The following is a 20,588-nucleotide window of genomic DNA, read 5'->3' as shown; positions in this document are numbered from 1 at the left end:
CTCCTGGCCTCTTAAGTGAGATGGGCGCACAACCCTAGAGTCTGGCAAGACTGGCCCGTACGGGCAGGGGTACCTTTACCTTTACCTTAATATTCTGTTGGGAGCTGCCCAGAGTGGCTCAAATTATTTGAATGAAGTTGCAGAGTCCACACAGGAGCAGGGGCAAGGCACAGCCAGGCCAGGAGATATACAGGGAAGTTGAAAAACAGCAACTTATCCCCCTGCCAAGAACGGGTCTTTGCTCCTTGTCTGCCAGCATCAAAAACATGTCCAGAGTGCCAGGTTAGGGAGTTTGCTATAGAATATTCAACCATGGGCTGTAAATTGGCAGTGAGGTAAAGAACTTGGTTAGTTATATCATACGTATATCCTTGTCTCTCTTTAGAAAGCTCATGTGTAAGTGGCTTACACAAATCTACTAATGAAAGCTTTCTATGACTCTACTCCACCCTACTTTTGCTCATTCAGCTTTGCCATGCCCTGCTATTAGCAATAGTCTGCTATTAACCTCAGACATTTGTATATCTGGTAATCATTTTGAGAACATCTGCAATCCACGGCCTTCTTTCTTCTCCTTGAAGTTCCTCATCAGAATCTAAATTTTCCGTTGGTGTAAGTTTTCATTCCGCAACTGAATTAAGGTCAATGAAATATACTCTGAGTCGAGTGTGCATTTCATGCTCTTTATTCAGCTCCTAGTAGCAATGAATGAAACTTTCCCCCAAACGTCTAGCTATATATACATTATTTACACAATGGGCCCCACGTGATTGGCTAATTCCGGGCTGCTCCTGTAGGCCAATCAGGTTGTGGATTCACTTTCTCCAGAAGCATGATTGGCTGTTCCCACAAGCCAATCAGGTTGCTGATTCACTTCATCCAGGAGCCTGATTGGCTGCTCCTGCAGGCCAATGAGGTCGCTGATTCACTTCCACCTGGAGCTGGATTGGGTGGCTTCTGCAGACCAATCAGACTGCTGCATTCTGGATCATATTGCTCTAGGATTCAGCTCAGTACATAACAGTCAAGGTCAGGGATGGGGAGCTTGATGGACTCCAACTACCATCAAACCCAGCCAGCATGGCCAGGGATGATGGGATTTGTAGTCCAACCATGTTTGGACAGGCACAGATTCCCTAACCCTGACATCGGCTGCATACAGATGTTCGGCAGTCTCCCCATTGACATGATGCAGGACCATAAACACACATGTTGGAATTCTTTGCCTGTTGACACCAGAGGCAAGCAACTTCGCTATGCATTTTTGGGCACCTGGGTCTCCACCTGTCCCATATCTGATAACACGTTTGCAGATTTGGCCTGCATCGCAAGAACATGCATGCCACATTTTTTTTCATGTTTCAATTCTGCCAGTAAAGTTTCTGACAGGGACTATTTCTTCTTGGGAGAGAATAGACACACACAAAATATTCTGCAATCTCTTTGGCCTTAAATGGATAAGCCGTTTCTTATCTTCCTCAATTGTTTGCAAAGCTTCTATTTTATTGCGACATTTGTGCGAAGATCAGATTTCTGCTTAAAAACAGAGTCACAGAAATAGAAGCAATTTTTTTTTTTGTCTTCATGGTGATTCAAAGCATCACTGAAATATTTCCGTTAGATAACAGCAAACTCAAGTCAGATGCACAGATGTGCATGCAAGATTTCAAACAGCATGTGCTTGTTCATGTATATGCAAATAGACGATGGCATGCAAATAAGATTAATTCTTTACTACTGTTGCATGTGCAGCTAGCTCAAGGCAAGAGTGGGACTGAGCTCACACACAAAGGCATGGTGCTGTCATTTAATGTGAGGTCTCAGTCAATGGTGAGTCAGGTTCACTGCAGACAGAGCTCCACAGTCTTTGTTATTTATTACTACTTGTTGTTGTTGTTGTTTAGTCGTTTAGTCGTGTCCGACTCTTTGTGACCCCATGGACCAGAGCACGCCAGGCACTCCTGTCTTCCACTGCCTCCCGCAGTTTGGTCAAACTCATGCTGGTAGTTTCGAGAACACTGTCCAACCATCTCGTCCTCTGTCGTCCCCTTCTCCTTGTGCCCTCCATCTTTCCCAGCATCAGGGTCTTTTCCAGAGAGTCTTCTCTTCTCATGAGGTGGCCAATGTATTGGAGTCTCAGCTTCAGGATCTGTCCTTCCAATGAGCACTCAGGGCTGATTTCCTTAAGAATGGATAGGTTGGATCTTCTTGCAGTCCATGGGACTCTCAAAAGTCTTCTCCAGCACCATAATTCAAAAGCATCAATTCTTTGGCAATCAGTCTTCTTTATGGTCCAGCTCTCACTTCCATACATCACTACTGGGATGTATTACTACTACCATTTTATTACTACTACCATTTATTAAATTTGTCTCCTGCCCTTAATCTGAAGATCACAGGGCAGAGCTCCACAGTCTTTGCTAATTATTATAATTACTATTTATTAAATTTTGTCTTCTGCCCTTCTTCCGAAAATCACAGGGCAGTTCAGGACATAAAAATACAAAACGAGAACACAAAAATACACTAGAAAACAAAAACAAATCAACACCCACCTCCGAAACACATTTAAAAGACCATAGAACATTAATCAGTCCAAGGCCTGTTTTTGCTTGGTACCTAAAGATGTATAATGCAGGTGCCAAGCGAGCCTCCCTGGGGAGAGCATTCCACAAATGGGGAGCCACCACAGGAAAGGCCCCGTTCTCGTGCTGCCACTCTCCTGACCTCTCGTGCTTGTTTGCTTGCCCCGAGCTCTAGAATATGGCAGGGAGCCTTGCGGGTACCACAAAGTGGGAGAGGGCGCTCAGGGGCAATCATTTTGACGGCCGGAGCCATTCTCATGTTCCAGAGGTTGGCCCGGGCTTCGAAAGGAGTGACAGTCATATCAGCCAGAAAATCCCCCAGAGCCATCTGGAAACCCATTGGATCTCTCAGCCTTGGAAGGGCAGACCACCCTCATAGGTCCCCCCGTCTCTGCGGAGGGGAAAGGGTGCAGAATGCCGTGGCAAGACTCCTTACAGGGTCCTTGCTGCGGGATCACATTCCCCCGGTGCTATACCAGCTGCACTGGCTCCCGGTGGAGTACAGGATCAGGTTTAAGGTGCTGGTTTTAACCTTTAAAGCCCTATACGGCCTAGGACCCTTGTACCTACGGGACCGCCTCTCCTGGTATGTCCCACGGAGGACCTTAAGGTCTTCAAATATAAACATCTTAGAGATCCTGGGCAACAGGGAGGTTAGGCTGGCCTCGACCAGAGCCAGGGCTTTCTCGGCTGTGGCTCCGATCTGGTGGAATGCTCTATCACGAGAGACTAGGGCCCTGAGGGACTCGACATCTTTCCGCAGGGCCTGCAAGACAGAGCTGTTCCATCAGGCCTTTGGCCAAGGCAGTCTGACCCCATCCTTCTGTAATCCTCATAGAACTCTAGCCCAATAGTTGCCATTAATTTGACTCTGAACTGATTTTAGAATGTATTTTATGTAAACTGTGTTATTTTTACTGTTGTTAGCTGCTCTGAGCCCGGCTTTGGCTGGGGAGGGCAGGATACAAGTAAACAAACAAACAAACAAATAAATAAATAAAATAATTATCTCAGTAGAAAGAGATCTGACTCTGATAAAAGGACTAGTGTCACCATTCCTCACTTTCTGATCACCCTATTCTTGCCTAGTTGAGAAAAGAATGTAGTAAGGTTAAGGCTTACTGGGAAATGATATATAATGAATTGAAAAGGATGTTCAAAATAACCTTTGTAAAAAACAACAACCAGAAGCTTTTCTTTTGGGAATTATAGGGACAGAACTACCTGAAATGTATAGAAATGTATTTATGTATGCTACTACAGCAGCAAGAATACTACTCGCCCCAAAATGGAAAGAGGCCGAAGTCCCAACAAAGGAGGAATGGTTACAAAAACTTATGGAATATGCAGAAATGGCGAAGCTTACTGGAAGAATAAGAAATCAAGATAACAAACTATTTATAAATAAATGGTAATGGTTTATTCAATATTTACAGATAAATTGCAAACAGATAAAAATATTGGTAGGGTTATTGTAATAACCTGCAGTTTCCTAAGAGTATATATTTAAAGTAGATAATTAAATGAGCAAATTAAATGAATTTGGACATGCAGAAGATCTTAAAAAGGAACTCCAGAAAGTGAGGGGCAAGAAGTCAATCTTTGAAATCTTAAAATTATTGTAAAATTAATGAAATGCATACATTTGAAAAGTATAAATAAAAACTTTTAAAAAGAGAGAGAGGAAAAGGGATGTCCAGGGTGTGTCCTGCCACAAGCGTTGGGCTGGTGACATGTTGGTCATCATGGCAGCCACAATGTCCTGTGCCTCCTCCTCACTAAGCCCTGTAACCCTTTCAGTTTCTGACACCTCCTCTTCCAAGCATGTTCCCTTTGTCAGGAGTTCAGCCTACACTCGAGTAGGACCCTGGCAGAGACATATGCCTGACTGGCACGTTCCCTGCCTCCTGGTCTATCGTTTGGGAGCTTCAGAAGCTTTCTTCAACCCGAACATCAGAGCGACCGATGCCAACAGACACTGGCACACTTAGGGAGCCGCAGAGTTTGCGCATCATGCGTGTGACAGACCTCAGCAACTCAGCATTTTGGCTAATCTACTTTATTTACATATAAACACCCAGGGAGCACTGCAACATGGCTCCCTCTCTCTCTCTAGCATCAGACAGCAAAGAGGAAAAGAACAAAGGACAATAGTCCCACTTCACGGAACACAGTAACACAAACATCCTGTCTCCGTCACTTCCCACTCTGTGGAGTCAAAACATATACCGTCATGTGAAAGACAACCATCCCATGACTTCAATCACGGAGCAGGAATTCTAACACCCTCTTCTCCCTCTGACCACTCATTGTCGTCCCACTACCAATCCCCAGACAGGGCAGGAAGGCACCCAGTTGCAGTCCAGTTTTATGCAGTAACCGAACAACAAAGGCGTCAAAGCTGTCCTTCCACCACATGTGATCCTAAATATTTGCTTTCCGTGGCCCACTGCCGTTCCACATAGCTGCACTGAAAGAGGGCACCTATAGCACACGACCATGGGCCCTTGGATATTTTATTCTACCGGCATATGTGTTGATAACATGGGAGCTTTCTCCAAGGATCACATCAACTCTTTAATCTTCTCTTCCAGTTTTTGGGGACGAGCTCCGGTGATTTCAAAAATCTAGGACCGAAATAAAATAAATAAATAAATGAAAGCAATCGAAGCTCCAGGAATTTGGGAGAAGCAACGGGTCCCACAGGGATTCGCCACCCATCTCCTCCCGGTCAGAGATTAGGTGACTCATGACTGGATTTCTTTGGTAGCCCCCTTCCCAGAATGGCTCATTCCAGGGCAGAATCTGGCAGATTAGGGGCAGCCCCGGCCAGAATTTAGAGCACTAAACCGTGTTTCTAGGCCACAAATACCTTTTCTCCTTTCATGTAGAACTGGAATGTTGGCATGGCGACGATATTGCAAAGGTCAGCCACATCCTGGGGATGAGAGGTTGAACAATATGCCATATGGTCAAGGAGCTAATTAAAATACACTAGACATTCTGTAAGTATCTCTAATGAGAATGCCGAAGAAAGCAAAGTATGGTGTTTTATACCATATCTATCAGTGCTCTGCACCACACATTTCCTAAATTTTGATATTCCATTTGGAAGTATTGCATCTGAGCAGATTGCCTAAACGAAACAGGAACTCTTCTTGCTAAACATTCGAATTGTTCAGATACCATTTGATGCCATTTGGTTCCCCCGGCTGGTACTCTTACCAGCATCCTTTTCTCTCAACTCTCACCCTCACCCACTGTTATTATATGAGCTGCACTTTACAAAATACAGTGGTACCTCGGTTTATGAACTTAATCTGTTCCGGAAGTCTGTTCTTAAACCAAAGTGTTCTTAAACCAAGGCGTGCTTTCTCATAGAAAGTAATGGAAAGTGGATTAATCCGTTCCAGACGATGACAAACAACCCCTAAAACAGCAATTTAACATGAATTTTACTATCTAACGAGACCATTTTATCCATAAAATGAAGGCAATAATCAATGTACCGTACTATAAAATAAATAAGACAGTATTGTATATGATGAAAATTAAAATTATTATTATTTTCTTACGGGCACTGATGATAGTCATTGTTTGGATGGGGGGCTTTTATCAATTTCTGTAGTCACACAATCAGCCGGTAGCTGAACTGCATTCCACATAGTCACAAAAACAAGTCACAAAAACGAAGTCACAAAAACAAGTCACAAGTCAGTCCATAAAACGAACAACAAGTCACCGCCAAAAAAATGAAAAAGCCACACAAACAAAAACGCAAAAAAAATAGCAAAGACAAAAGCTCCAAATATCACCTCTGTGTTGTGTGAGTGCTCGGGATTCAACAGCCGACAGACTCAACTGGAAGCCTCTGATTAGCAGGGGACTCAATTTACAAATGGAACACACTCAACAGGAAGCGGAACATGTTCTTATTCCAAGGCAAAGTTCACAAACCAAAACACCTACTTCCGGGTTTGCAGCGTTCTTAATCCATGTTGTTCACAAACTAAGCTGTTCTTAAACCAAGGCACCACTGTATAAGAGAGAGAGAAACAAATTCCTGCCCCAGAGAGCTTACAGTCTAAGGGCCAAACCAGACTTGACATGATCTATGAATGCACACTTTTTTTGGGGGGGGGGGATCATTTGAACAGCTGCTGAAAGCCTGCACATCGGTGGAAATAGGCAGTTTGGTATCTTTTTGAGTCTGAGATACAATGGTAGGCTATATAGATGGACAATTGTAACTTTATTCCTGCTCAGAGATTTCAAAACTGCATTTATGCTTCTCCATACATGCTTGAAAAAAAAAAGAGAGAGCAAAATAATTAAGGTTGGCATTTCATTCCCCAGTCTTATTTGTTTAATTTTCCTGCCTTCTGTCCTTTACAGCTAAGTTTCTAAGTGTAAGTGGTCTAATGATAACTAGGGGTATAAAGCTGTCATCCATCAGTAAAAAAAAAAGTCACATAGTTGTTGTGTTGGGGGTTTTAATTATGAAAATGATTACATACCCCCTGCCAAAGGGGAGCCTTTATTGCAGAAAAAGGTTATCCACCCCTGTTTTAAAGTCTCCTGTTGAAAACAATACTGGACTAAATAAACCCCTGGCCTGATCTAGAAAGTCTTGCTTTGTAGTTACAGTACACTCTAACAGAAATTATCGACGTCATCTGATTTTAGTAGCTTACCTCTGCCAAGTCCACATCAACAATGCAGAATAGCACATTTGCATACCGAACAGCCAACTCCTACAGAACAAAATTAAACAAATCTATTAGTTAGCAGGCACAGAGGAATATTCTGGCCTGAAAACACCACTACATTTTTTTAGCTCAAAAGCCCTTCAGTTTGAGAGATAATTCCACATTGATATCATATATATATATGTAAGGCACCTCCTATATCTGCTGTATAATAATAATAATAATAATAATTTATTATTTATACCCCGCCCATCTGGCTAGGCTTCCCCAGCCACTCTGGGCGGCTTCCAAAAAAATATTAAAATACTATAATACATCAAACATTAAAAGCTTCCCTAAACAGGGCTGCCTTCAGATGCCTTCTAAATGTCTGGTAGTTGTTGTTCTCTTTGACATCTGGTGGGAGGGCATTCCACAGGGCGGGTGCCACCACCGAGAAGGCCCTCTGCCTGGTTCCCTGTAACTTGGCTTCTCACAGTGAGGGAACCGCCAGAAGGCCAGGAGGCCCTCGTATAAAATTGTACCACCTATATTTGAGAGAGAAACTGAAGAGTTGAGGAAGTATTAGGGTGAACAGCTTCAGGCATGCATGGAAGAAGGGGACTATCTAGGCCAGAGTTGGGGAACGCGACATGTTTTATAGGAGAGATCCCTAATTCTATCTGATGGAGGTGGAAATGCAACAAGACTTGCTTGCTCTTGCATCTTGAGAGAAGAGAGGTCCAAAATACGTCTGCTCTTGAGAGGAAGGCATGAAGAAGGAAGGGAAGTAGGGAACGAGTAACCCTAAGAGTATCAGGCTAACACCGAAGGGATATCAGCACAGATCAGAACAAGAAGGGCAGTCTAGGAAGCTGGGACAATCCTCTCTTTCCCCATTGCTGTGCAAACGCATCAGGCTACAGCACAAACTGACACCTCCAAGAACCTCACACCTGATGTCAGATGTGACACCAGGAGCTTGGAGCTCAGTATGGTCAACAGGCTGATTACACTCTGCTCTATCTCAATGCCATCTGAATCAACTGAGGCTGGGAAGAGGCTGGATCTTTGTGACATCAGGTGGAGGACAGGTATGGGACAACTGGGAGCTTAAGGTTCCTTGGCAAGGTGGGCTTTCTAATTAGCGGTGACAGAGAGGCCCCCTGGAATGGCCACACAAATAATCCTAGGGCAGTTGAGGGAGTTTGCCTTCTCCATTTGGAGGAAGCGGTTTGGATTCAATCCAAACTGCTTCCCCTGAGCAAAGCCCCCTTGAAGGCACACTGCCCACCTCTGATCTCCGCCCGTTTCAGCCTGGCTAAAGGCCTCAGTCTGGCACTTAAACAGCCTTAGTCCCCCTGGTTGAGGACCTGTATCATAAGAGAACCTAGGGAAGTGCACACTCAGCTGCGCTTGAGGCCATCGGCAATGGTATCCTTCTGAAGAGGCTCTGCAGGTGGAGACTCAGAGGCACAGTGGTTGACTCCTACCCGCAGGACTGCTTGCAGAAAATGGCACTGAGGGACTTCTGCTCAGCTTCCTGGCAGCTGTGCTATGGGGTCCCCACATGGTTCCCTCTTGTCTGCTATGCTGGTAGGCATCTACATGATGATCATCAAACCTTTTATTGGCATCACATACAACATTCAAAACAAATCAGTACAGAATTACCACTTCCCCAGTGGCACAAAACATTTGCTAAAAGAAAGGAGGCAGAGCAGTCTATCGTCACATCTCTAGGTCTCCAGGGAGATCATACATCTGCAGTGTATTTCAACGACAAAAAACCAAATAGAGATATTTAGCCACTAACTTGGTGAGCTCTTGATCATTCCCCAGTAATAGAAAATGTATGACCTCCGACTCTGGTTTCCATTTGGGGATACAGAGTTGATCTTGAAATTGCTGGCAGAAATTAGCATATAGTTTACAACTGAGAACCATATGTGTAAGGGTTTCCACCAGGTGGTCTTCACATGGGCAAGTTCTTTCTCCTTCCACCCTGCCTGAAAACCTTCCCCAAAGGAGGTTTGATGGATTTGAATTAAACCTGGCCAGCGAAAATGCCCTTCTTTCTTGCAGATTAAGCAGAAATTCAAGGTAATTATGGTTAGTTTCATGCGCCCAAGAAAGTTGGCATCTACAGGTCGGAGCCAAACAATATAAATTAAGAGCCTTTGCAGATGACCTGGTTTTGACGTTGCAGGAGCCAGAATCTAGTGGAAAAAAAGTTTTAGAACTGATTCAAGAATTTGGCCAATTGGCAGGCTTTAAATTAAATAAAACAAAAACTAAGGTTTTGACAAAAAATCTGACAGAAATTGAAAATGAAAGGTTTCAGAAAGAAACAGGTTTAACAGTAGTGAAGAAAGTTAAATATTTGGGAATAACTATGACAGCAAAAAATGGGAACTTATTTAAAGACAACTATGAGAAATGCTGGACGGAGATAAAAAAGGATCTAGATACGTGGTCTAGCTTGAAACTCTCACTACTGGGGCGTATTGCTGTAATTAAGATGAATGTATTTCCAAGAATGCTATTTTTGTTTCAGACACTGCAGATTATTGATAAAACTGATTGTTTCAAGAAGTGGCAAAAAGATCTATCTAAATTTGTCTGGCAGGGCAAAAAGCCAAGGATAAAATTTAAAATATTAACAGACGTTAAAGAAAGAGGGGGCTTTGCCCTGCCAGACCTAAAACTCTATTATGAAGCAGCAGCTTTCTGCTGGTTGAAGGAATGGCTACTTCTTGAAAACACAGACATATTGGATTTAGAAGGGTTTAATAATGCATTTGGCTGGCATGCATATCTATGGTATGATAAAGTTAAAGTGCATAGAATGTTCAAAATTCACATTGTTAGAAAAGCACTGTTCAATGTCTGGATCAGATACAAAGATCTTTTGGAAAACAAAACCCCAAGGTGGTTGTCTCCAATGGAAGCTAAGGCAGTAAAGAGACTCAATATGGAGGCAAATTGGCCGAAGTATTGGGAGATCTTAGAACAGGATGGTGACAAACTGAAATTGCAGAGTTTTGACAAACTAAAAAGTAAAGTCCGAGATTGGCTTCATTATTATCAAATAATGGAGGTATTTAAAATGGACAGAAAAATTGGCTTCCAGGTGGAAAAATCAAAATTGGAAACAGAACTATTAGAACCTAAAACAAAAATATTGTCTAGAATGTATAATTTGCTGCTGAAATGGAACACACAGGATGAGGAAGTGAAATCGGCTATGATTAAATGGGCTCAAGACGTTGGCCATAACATAATGTTCGCTGACTGGGAAAGGTTGTGGACCACTGGAATAAAGTTTACGGCATGTAATGCCTTAAGAGAGAACATAATGAAAATGATATATAGGTGGTACATGACACCAGTCAAGCTTGCAAAAATGTATCATATGCCTGATAACAAATGCTGGAAATGTAAAGAAGCAGAAGGTACCTTTTTTCACCTTTGGTGGACGTGCCCAAGGATTAAGGTTTTCTGGGAAATGATTTATAATGAATTGAAAAAAATATTTAAATACACATTTAGAAAGACCCCAGAAGCCTTTCTCCTGGGTATGGTAAACCAACAGGTTCAAGTGAAGGACAGAACTTTTTTTATGTACGCTACAACAGCAGCAAGAATACTCATCGCGCAATACTGGAAGACGCAAGATCTACCCACGCTGGAAGAATGGCAAATGAAGCTCATCGACTATATGGAACTTGCAGAAATGACTGGCAGAATCAGAGACCAGGGAGAAGAGATGGTGAAGGAAGATTGGAGGAAATTTAAAGACTATTTACAGAAGCATTATAAAATTACGAACGTTTGAGGTTATCAGATTGAATGTAAAAGAATGTTATTATAAAAATGACAATGTTAAAGAAAGTATATTTAATAAGACATAGGGAAATGTAAGGATAAATAAGACAATAATATTAATCTGAACCAAAGATACGCCAGAGGGAAAGAGTTTACTACCAGAATATAAGACCTAGAATACAGAGTGGGAAGGCATGGGGAAGTCGCAGACCTAAGTTAATGCTGAAGAATACAATGATACAATATTTGTTTTCAATTCTTTTATTCTTACTGTTTTCATTTTTCTTTTTGTCTTTGTACAATGTATGTATTGTTTTTCTTTTGCTTTTTCCCTTTTGATGTGTTTGTCGATTTGTTCTTTTTTTGTTTATTGAATGTGGAAAATAAAATATTATTTTTTTTTAAAAAAAAGATAAATTATGGAACTAAATTTGAGAAAGAGGGAAAGGACTTGCTGAAACAACTAGAATACAAAAAAGGAGGTGTGAGGAAGTCAAGGAAATAAGCAAATGAAAATTAAGGATATTAAAATATTGGTGTTTTTTTTTCTTTTTTAAATGTTCTTGCTTTTTAAATGTTCTTGTTTTTTGCTTTTTTTTAGTGTTTTGATGTAACTGTTTTTTTTTGTTTACTGTATTTTTTTCTTTTTTATCTACTTTTGAAGTTTTGTGACCTTTTATTGTTCGCTTTTCTTTTCTCTGTATTTGTTAAACCCTAATAAATATTTTATAAAATATATATATAAAAAAAGAAAGTTGGCATCTACATGAAGCCCCTAGGTTGAGTCATCTGAGAGTTTGGGGCTCAGTATTGTCGACAGACTGATAACTTTCTGCTCTGTCTGTACATCATCTGAACCAGGTATGGCTGGACAGATTCTGGACCTTTGTCTGGAGGTGGTGAGGTGTCAAAACAAGCTGATTCCTGAGAAGATGGAGATGCTGTTGGTGGACCAGAGTTCATATGTGGGAATTGGGCAATGGCCTTTTTTTGGATAGAGTTGCGCTCATCCTGAAGAGGCAAGTTAATTGTCTGGGGACACTCCTTGATCCAATGCAATCATTTGAAGCCCAAGTGACTCAATGTGCCTAATTAACTAACCAGAAATTGATTTTGAAATGAGCCAGGTCCTCTGCCTCTGTAAATCTCAGTGATCTCCTTTTCTCACAGGGCCATCCACTCAATAGACACCATCCAGAAAATTATTCCCAACTAAGTCCAGTTGGAAAATGGTACCCTCCAGAAGGCTCCCATGGCTGGAGGTATCTTGGCTGATGGTATCAAGAGCTGCTGAGTGGAATGGGACACAGCTCATTCTTAATCATGTTTACTTGGAAGGAGTAAGCCACATTGATTTCAAATGAACTTCTTAATGACAACACTTGCTTTGGAATTCATTTTTTTGGAATGCCACAAGACTCTTCATGGCTTTCATTGGAAAGGCCCTTGGGTTTTATGGTTGGTGACATGAATCAGATTCAGCCCAATCCTAGCTATATTTACTTGATGGCAAGCCACACTGACTTCAACAAGGCTTAAGTCACGAGTGACTAACCTTGACTGGACTGCATCTGGGGAGCCTTTCGGGCGAATAGAACAAAGAATCTTGTGACAGCTTTACAGGTAAGAGTTTCATTTTGGCATGAGCTTTCCGGTGAATGTGAGTTCCTCAGAATACAACTTGAAAACCTCCGCTCTCAAACGAAGCCCTATGATTACCACTGCAGCCTTCACCTACATCTTCTGAACCTCCTTCAGATCTATACATCTACTAAAGGTGCAGAAGCCTTGTCCTCTTCTTCACCTGGCCACCCAAAGCCCTAGTCCACATTTCCCAGTTGTACACGACGGACAGCCTTGGCAGTAGAGGGTTTCTGAACTGAATGCAAAGGTTCCACTTTGAGCAAGCAGAACAAAGCAAAGAAGCAAAGTAGGTCAATGCAAGGCAAGAGTTCAGGGTTCAAGAGCACCCTAGAGAGCTCATAAGTTGAGCCCAGACTGGAGACGCAATAACAGCAACTCCCATTCACCCCTGACCACTGAGCATGGTGGCAAGGACTGATGGAAGTAGGAGCCCAGGAACATTAGAAGAGCTTTCAGGTTTCCTTTGCCCAGGAAGTAGTCCCACATATCTGGAATATGTGTTACCTTTGCATTGCCACCTCTTTTAATCTACATCACAGAAGTCCTTTTATCCTATGCATCTGGTGACAACTTCATATACTGTGAAGTTATGAGGTCTGAAACAGATGAAGTCTTGTCGTTCACATTTTTTTTAAAAAAATAATTTTTATTGAATGATCTTATGTTACAAAAAACAATACAGCCATATTACCACTAAATATAATTAAGAAATAAAAATCACATACATCAATATTTAGTTTGTTATTTGTTATTTACCATCTTATTTCCTCCCAAACATTGCATACCACAACACACATATGTGCAAACACCCACACACTCACACCCACACACAAAATGATAATAATGAAAGTAAATATTTTTTCCCCTTTTATCTTCCAAAATCTTTTCTTCAACTTTGACTTCCAGTCAAGTCCCTTTGCATATATTTTATCTTACATTTGAATGTACACAAAACAATAAACCTTTCTATATAATTTTTCTAATACATTCTGAAAACATAATAAATCCTTAATTGTTGTCCATCTCCTTTTAGTTCTTTTATCACTCAAATGCTAGCATGGAGTCAAAACTATTATTGTATTTTTGAACATATCTTCTAGAACCATCCCATTTTTCCGCAAATTTTTGCTTTGAGTTTCCTCTGAGTTTACTAGTCAGTTGAGCCGTCTCCATCAATTCCTGTGATTTGGCAATCTGTTATTTTTGTCATTCACATTTTTTTTTATGGCAACAGATTTTAATTCAAACCCTTCATTATTAGTGTTTGCTTGATTAAGAGCATTGCCAAGCAACAAATGAGAACGGATGGGATGGCACTTACAGGGAGACAGACACTTGAGCCAAACAGTGAGCATGAGTGAAAACAAGAGGCAGACAATTCGTAATTCTTCACATGGAGGGGACAGGCATCATTTGTAGGTTATTCTATAATGAAATTCTCTTTCCCGAGCGCAGCTGACATTCCACCACCGCATGACCTTGTGAGTGGAAGTTGACTAAGATGGTTTTGATCCCTCTCTCTCACTGGCTCAGGGGCAAAGTGATAAGTTCTGGAATATCTCTTTGTGTCAGAATCTTGCAAAAGAGATCAGGGCTCCTGTGACTTTTAATAGTGCAGAAGGCACTGAAACAAAAAACAAATGGCAGAATTCAACTGCACTGTTGCAGGCGACACAACTCCTTCCCTCTCATCCCTTTGTGTGCCCCTTGTGCCCCCTAAATTTGCTCTGGTGGGTTGGGGGAAACATCAGAACATGATGTTCCCACAACATGGGTGTAAGGGATCCTATATTGTAAGGGGTGGGCGGGTGAGGGAAGCACAATATCTCGACACAAAGTTATCGCTTTAAAGTGGCAGCTCTATGTCACAGATAACATGTGCTTGCACCCCCAGTCTTTACGCTAGACTTGTATTGTTGGTGTTTACATGCCCACCAACATTTCTGGGATGGAAATAGAGATGTCCGACTGTATTATTATTATTATTATTATTATTATTATTATTAGCCCATCTGGTTGGCTTGTCTCAGCCACTCTGGGCAGCTTCCAGCACATACAAAAACATAATAAGACGTCAAACAGAAACTTCCTGATACAGGGCTGCCTTCAGATGTCTTCTAAAAGTTGTGTTCTTTATCTCCTTGACATCTGAGGGGAGGGCATTCCACAAGGAGGGTGCCACTACCAAGAAGGCCCTCTGCCTGGTTCCCTGTAGCTTCACTTCCAGCAGTGAGTTATCCACTTTCTCATATGTTTATACCGAGCCCATCTGATTGGGTTGCCCCAGCCACTCTGGGTGGCTTCCAACATATATAAAAACATAATAAAACATTAAGCATTAAGAAAAAACTCCACCTATACAGGGCTGCTTTGAGATGGCTCGGGGGTCAGATAATTCCATACCCTCCATCATTTCTCCAAAGAAAATCAGGACATCCTACCGTATCCTCCAACATTTCTCCGATGAAAATAGGGACATCTTAAGGAAATGCAGGACATTCTGGGATCAAATCAGAAACTGGGACTGTAAATCTGGGACTGTCCCTGGAAAATAGGGACATCTGAGGAGTCTGTGTTTGAAGAGGGTTTTGGCAGCCTTTTCAATGACTTGGGGATCTATGGAATGAGCCGGCACTGTTTGCATCCTTTAACTGACAGCTTTGGCCAGGAAGATGTGCAGCAACGTTTGGCTGACTTACTGACAATGCTTCTCTGGAAGCTGCCTTTTAAATCATTCAGCAGAATCACCCAAGGACCTTTGACTTTGATTCATTAACAAGCAAACGCCATATCTCCCTTCACTTTTTAAGTGCTTTGCTAAAAGCCCTTTGTTGCAATCTCTAGAACTTTCCCGGGAAGACACATTAGCATCTTGCTCTCCACCTAAACTGCAATTTGGCTGCTTCACAATATCAGATGCCTATATTTCTGACTTCGTTATTATCCCTTGAGTGCCTGTAGGTATCTCATCACCCAATGAGAGGTCTTCCTGGTGCCAAGGTAGTCCTCTGCTTGAAAGAGTAAGCAATAACAAATGATATACAATGAATTGAAGAAAATGTTTAAAATAACATTTGTTAAACAACCAGAAGCCTTCCTGTTAGATATTTTAGGTCAAGATCTGCTGAAAGAGAAGAGGACATTATGTATGCTACTACGACGGAGAGAATTCTGATAGCACAAAACTGGAAGACTGGAGAAATTCCAACAAAAGAACAATGGCAAGAGAAATTGATGAATTATTCAGAACTGGCAAAACAGGGTACAAGAAAAGGACACCTGTGACTTTGAAAAAGAGTGGGAACCTTTTATAATATATTTGCAGAAACAAAGAAAGAACATCAACTTCATGGCAGGATTTAAATAAGCACTATTGCTGTGAGAGAAGCAAGGAGAAGTGGCTATGGCAGGTTCTGGTGAAATCTCTCTCCCAAGAAGCGCACAGTGTAAAGTCTGAGAGGTGAAGAGAATGAAACAATAGATGGAACGATAAGAGGTTGAGGCAAGGTTGGCAAGGGATGAATATGAGGAACTAATTCTTTGTTTGTTTGGGGCTGAGGATTCAGAGATAAGCCAAAGACTTCATAGGAAAGGTGTGTTCTGAGGAGAGGTTTGAAGGAAGCAACATGGAGACAACATGGGAAGCATGTTGAGGTATAGAAGTTAGCAAAGGACCGTAGCTCACTGGTAGAAGAAGATTCCAGATTCAATCCCTGTCATCTCCAGTGCTAAAATGAAACAGGTAAGAGGTGATGTGAAAGAACTTAGGCACCAGCGACCCTGGAGAGCACCAACTTAGACAGATGTGAGCTGGTGCAAGACAGCCTTCAACGATTCCAAGGGAGAATCGGCCCAGTTGCAAAGCAAAATCAGGACAGCAACGGAACCACATTTTCTCCTTGCACCGCGGAAGGGCCCATGACGGCAACACGAGACTTACTTACGTGAACCAAAGGACGGATCATTTTGCAAGGCCCGCACCATTTTGCTGAAAAGTCAACAACCACCAGTTTGGGTCCTGCATTCTTTAGTAGATCGTTGAATTCTTTCTGTTTGGAAAGCAAGGGCACAGGCAGTCAGCAGATGAGCCAATCACATAGCACAAGAAGGGGGGAACCTCTGGACCAGGGACTGACCGTAACCCTCTAGGGCTCTCTTATCTGGCCCTCAGGACTCTCTCTAGGGCCATACCTCTTCCACCCGACTGGTCCCACTCTACGACCTCCTCAGGTGATTTTAGCCTGGCTGGGATGTGACCTTGAACTGACATAATTCTCCTTACTTGCCAGTGTGGAAAGGGTGTTTTTGTGTGGAAACCTCTGACTTTAAATAACCAGCTGCACATTTTTGTCGGTGGGCCCCCTCTCCACTGGCATTCAATCCCCCCAAATGTTCCTCATGACCTCTTGAGCTGAAAATGGCTCCCTTCCCCTAAAATAGCAGGAGTGACAAATACACCCAGATATTTGATCTCCGTGTTTCTTAAGAGGATGATTTTTTATCACCCCCAAACTATGCCTTTTATCACAGATATTTTCTGTTGTACAACTTTTTATTTTGTTTACTGTTCCTTCAACCAAGACTATACGATAATCACTTCGCTATTTGTAAAGACTGAGTCAGCACTGGATCATAGATAAGGGGCTATTTTGGGTCAGGATTAAATCACACATCGGCAAACTCAGGCTGTGCACCTACAGCTGATTTGGTGCCCTTGTGCAACTGCAACTTTTTGTGATAAGGAAAGTGAGGGGTAAATGTGCTGAAAAGTGTGGGGTAACTTTGTATAACCACCTCAACAGCAAATCAAAATGAATGCTCAGCAATTAGATGGTGTCATCTAACTTCCTCACAAATATTACGCCAGTGAATCAGAATGAATGCTCAAAAAACAGGTTTGTCCGGCTGTAACCTAGGCCAATACCCATGGTCAAAGAGAAAGAAGAATTAGATGTCAAATTAAAGCACACAGATGAAGAGAACTGTTTTGCCAAGTTGCCCCAATACAGGAGAAAATTCACCCAAAACCAGAGTTGAGTTTCTGCAAAACTGCTCGGTCATGATTGGACCAAAAGCAAGACCCAATACATTTTAAAATGATAAATTGTGATTCTTTTCTTTTTTCTTTCTTTTCTTAAAAACTTACTTCTTGCTTATGATGACGTGCTAAGTGACTAAGAATCAGGGCTGCAACCTATAGCCACTTTTCTCGCAGGAAGCTTCACGGAACTCAAGGGGAATTTGCTTTTGAGAAGACATGGCTATGATTGCCTGTTGAGCTCTAAAGATACAGGCTCAGCTAGGGTTGCCATATTTCAAAAAGTGAAAATTCGGACAGAGTATTTTTTGTTTTGTTTTGCAAAATTGTAAAGAAGACACGGGCTGCCATACGCCTGGATTTTTCCTGACATTTCAGCGATTCTTGCCTGGACACTGCTTGCAGCTGCAGTATTTTGGATATGTCAGGGAAATTCTGGGCGTATGGCAACCCTAGGCTCAGCAGTTTACAAGGCACTGAGCAATCTGACATCATGACCATCTTTGCAAATGGCTAAAAGGCATAATTCTGTTTCACCCACCACCGTGTCCAGAAAGGGGGTGAGGGTGGGGGAGTGAGGGGGAAAAAAAGGCTTATTCATCAATTTCTGCAGATTTGGCCAGCTTTGGCTGAATGTCTTCCAGTTATCTACTTGGATTTCAATGAGACGTCAAGCTAATTCTATAGTAGCATGAATTCAAACACTTGCCCGATTGCGTATATTCGGTAGCACCGCAGATTCCTCCATTAGGTCCTCTTCAAGCTATTTTCTCCCCCACAATTTTTATCATCAGCAAGTGATTCAAAGTCAGATCAGGTTGCCAGGATGCTTTTATGACATAGAGAAGTGTGCCAGCTCAAACCCTCTCAATATTCAGCTACACAATTACTTCTCATGGCTTTCATGGAGGGGCTCCTAGCTGTCACTGGGGAAGGCCTGGAGCGGGTTGCATTCAGGGCCGGATTTTGGTTTGATGAGGCCCTAAGCTACTGAAGGTAATGGGGCCCTTTCAGTGGTACCTTGGGTTAAGTATCTCGGGTCTGTTCTTAACCTGAAACTGTTCTTAACCTGAAGTACCACTTTAGCTAACGGGGCCTCCTGCTGCCTCCGCGCCGTCGGAGCACGATTTCTGTTCTCATCCTGAAGCAAAGTTCTTAACCTGAGGTAATATTTCTGGGTTAGCGGAGTCTGTAACCTGAAGCATATGTAACCTGAAGCGTATGTAACCCGAGGTACCACTGTATATGTACAGCTGTCCTTTGTCAACAACAAATTGTTGCTGTTTTTTGTGTTGACTATATGCTATATGGCAATTTATTGACCCAATAGGTATCTAAAGCCATTTGCACATGTTGCCATGCAACCAGTCCATGCAGAATGTAGGCACCCTATATATAGAAATGAGCAAACCCGTGACATTTTAGGGAGCAGGCTAGCAGGCGGGGCCCATGACTTACATCATAGGAGCCTACACAACACAAAACACTGCTGCTGTATGTAGGTTTTATTTTATTTGTTTTTTATCTTATATTTTGGAAATGTACATCCAGGTTTTTTTTCTTTAATTTTTTTTTGGGGGGGGGCAAGAGAGTGGGGCCCTAATCTATAGCTTGTTTAGCTTATATGTAAATCTGACACTGGGGGCATTCACTCTGGGGTTAAAAGCCCTGTTTAATTGAACACATTTTGTGGGGAGAGATTTGCTGAGGTTTATGCTGTTGAGGCCTTGTTCTTAATCCTTACTGATTCTTGACTCCATCAACAGTTATGGCTTTATAGGAAACGAGGTTCAAATGTTATACTTGCCTCATGGCTTACAGAGGTGTTTGCTAGGTTGCAGTGTATATCACGTGCAGGTGGCTTGCTGAGGCTCCGATTTTCCGTTTCAGAAATTCCCTCATAACTTGGCACTTTTTCCTGCTTGCGTGAAATTAGGCAGACGAACCTTAATACAAGTAGAGAGCCTCTTCCTTCGCCCAATTTCAAGTAACTCCCCTTCCCAACTATCGGGGCAGACTTTGGCACTCTTTCATAATATGTTATTTGTTTATTTATACTTTTCAAATTTATACATTTCATTCGTTTTACAATCCATTTATCATTTCAAAATTTGACTTTCTTCCCCCTCTTTCTGCGGTTCCTTAAATTTATCTTCTGCATATCCAATTCACTTAACTTGCTGATTTAGTTATCTACTATAAATATATACTCTTATAAAACTGCAGGTAATTACAATAATCCTGCTAATGCTTTTATCTATTTATCTATAAACATTCAATAAACCATTTCCATTCTTTTATTAAAAGTTTGTTATCTTGATTTCTTATTCTTCCATTAAGTTTCACCATTTCTGCATAGTCCATAAATTTTTGTATCCATTCTTCCTTTACTGGGATTTCTTCTTCTATCCATTGTGGGGCAAGTAACATTCTTGCTGCAGTAGTAGCAAACATAAATACATTTCTATACAATTTATATATAATTCCCAAAAGAAAACCTTCTAGATTTTTTTTTGTAAAAGTTATTTTGAACATCCTTTTCAATTCATTATATATCATTTCCCAGCAAGCTTTAGTCTTACTACAAGACCACCACAAATGATAAAAATAACCTTCTGTCTCTTTACATTTCCAACATAGATTTATCCATTTTTGCCAGTTTACTTGGTGTTACTCTTTCATAATATGGCGGCCTTTGCAAAGCCAAAATTTGGCACCCTGAAACAGATCTTCTCAGTCACAACAATTACAGTATAGTGGCAATCTAACCAAGAATTGTCTGGGTACCTATTCTACATACAGTAT

General features: G+C 41.7%; 1 protein-coding gene across 2 annotated transcripts; it reads right to left on the bottom strand.

The window, feature by feature from the left end:
• Positions 1-5,085: 5,085 nt before the first annotated feature.
• On the bottom strand, positions 5,086-18,593 carry LOC310667853 (thioredoxin-like). 2 transcript variants are annotated; one of them, XM_083420878.1, is made up of 5 exons: positions 18,489-18,593; positions 16,690-16,790; positions 7,280-7,339; positions 5,458-5,523; positions 5,086-5,212 (listed from the first exon to the last, which is right to left on the bottom strand). In XM_083420878.1, exons 1-5 carry the CDS (start codon positions 18,529-18,531, stop codon positions 5,150-5,152), a joined length of 333 nt encoding a protein of 110 aa, XP_083277004.1. In that variant the 5' UTR covers positions 18,532-18,593; the 3' UTR covers positions 5,086-5,149. The 2 variants fall into 2 exon arrangements, with proteins under 2 accessions (XP_083277004.1, XP_083277003.1); XM_083420877.1 differs by lacking the exon at positions 18,489-18,593 and adding an exon at positions 16,968-17,030 and having other exon boundaries at positions 16,690-16,794.
• Between the last annotated feature and the right edge of the window lie 1,995 nt (positions 18,594-20,588).

This window comes from Podarcis tiliguerta (assembly GCF_965153285.1).
Source record: "Podarcis tiliguerta genome assembly, chromosome: 17".
NCBI classification, from domain to species: domain Eukaryota; kingdom Metazoa; phylum Chordata; class Lepidosauria; order Squamata; family Lacertidae; genus Podarcis; species Podarcis tiliguerta.
The sequence above is the reverse complement of the archived record's forward strand: the minus strand, read 5'-3'. Positions and strand labels throughout refer to the sequence as shown.

What these genes read in the sequence shown, in the direction of transcription:
- LOC310667853 (XM_083420877.1), bottom strand. Translation starts at nt 17,015, where the DNA reads ATGTCAGTTCAAGGTCACATCCCAGCCAGGCTAAAATCACCTGAGGAG. An exon ending in GGCTAAAATCACCTGAGGAG is followed by an intron (nt 16,795 to 16,967) that starts GTCGTAGAGTGG and finishes CTTTCCAAACAG; the next exon opens with AAAGAATTCAACGATCTACT. An exon ending in TTGATGTGGACTTGGCAGAG is followed by an intron (nt 5,524 to 7,279) that starts GTAAGCTACTAA and finishes TCTCATCCCCAG; the next exon opens with GATGTGGCTGACCTTTGCAA.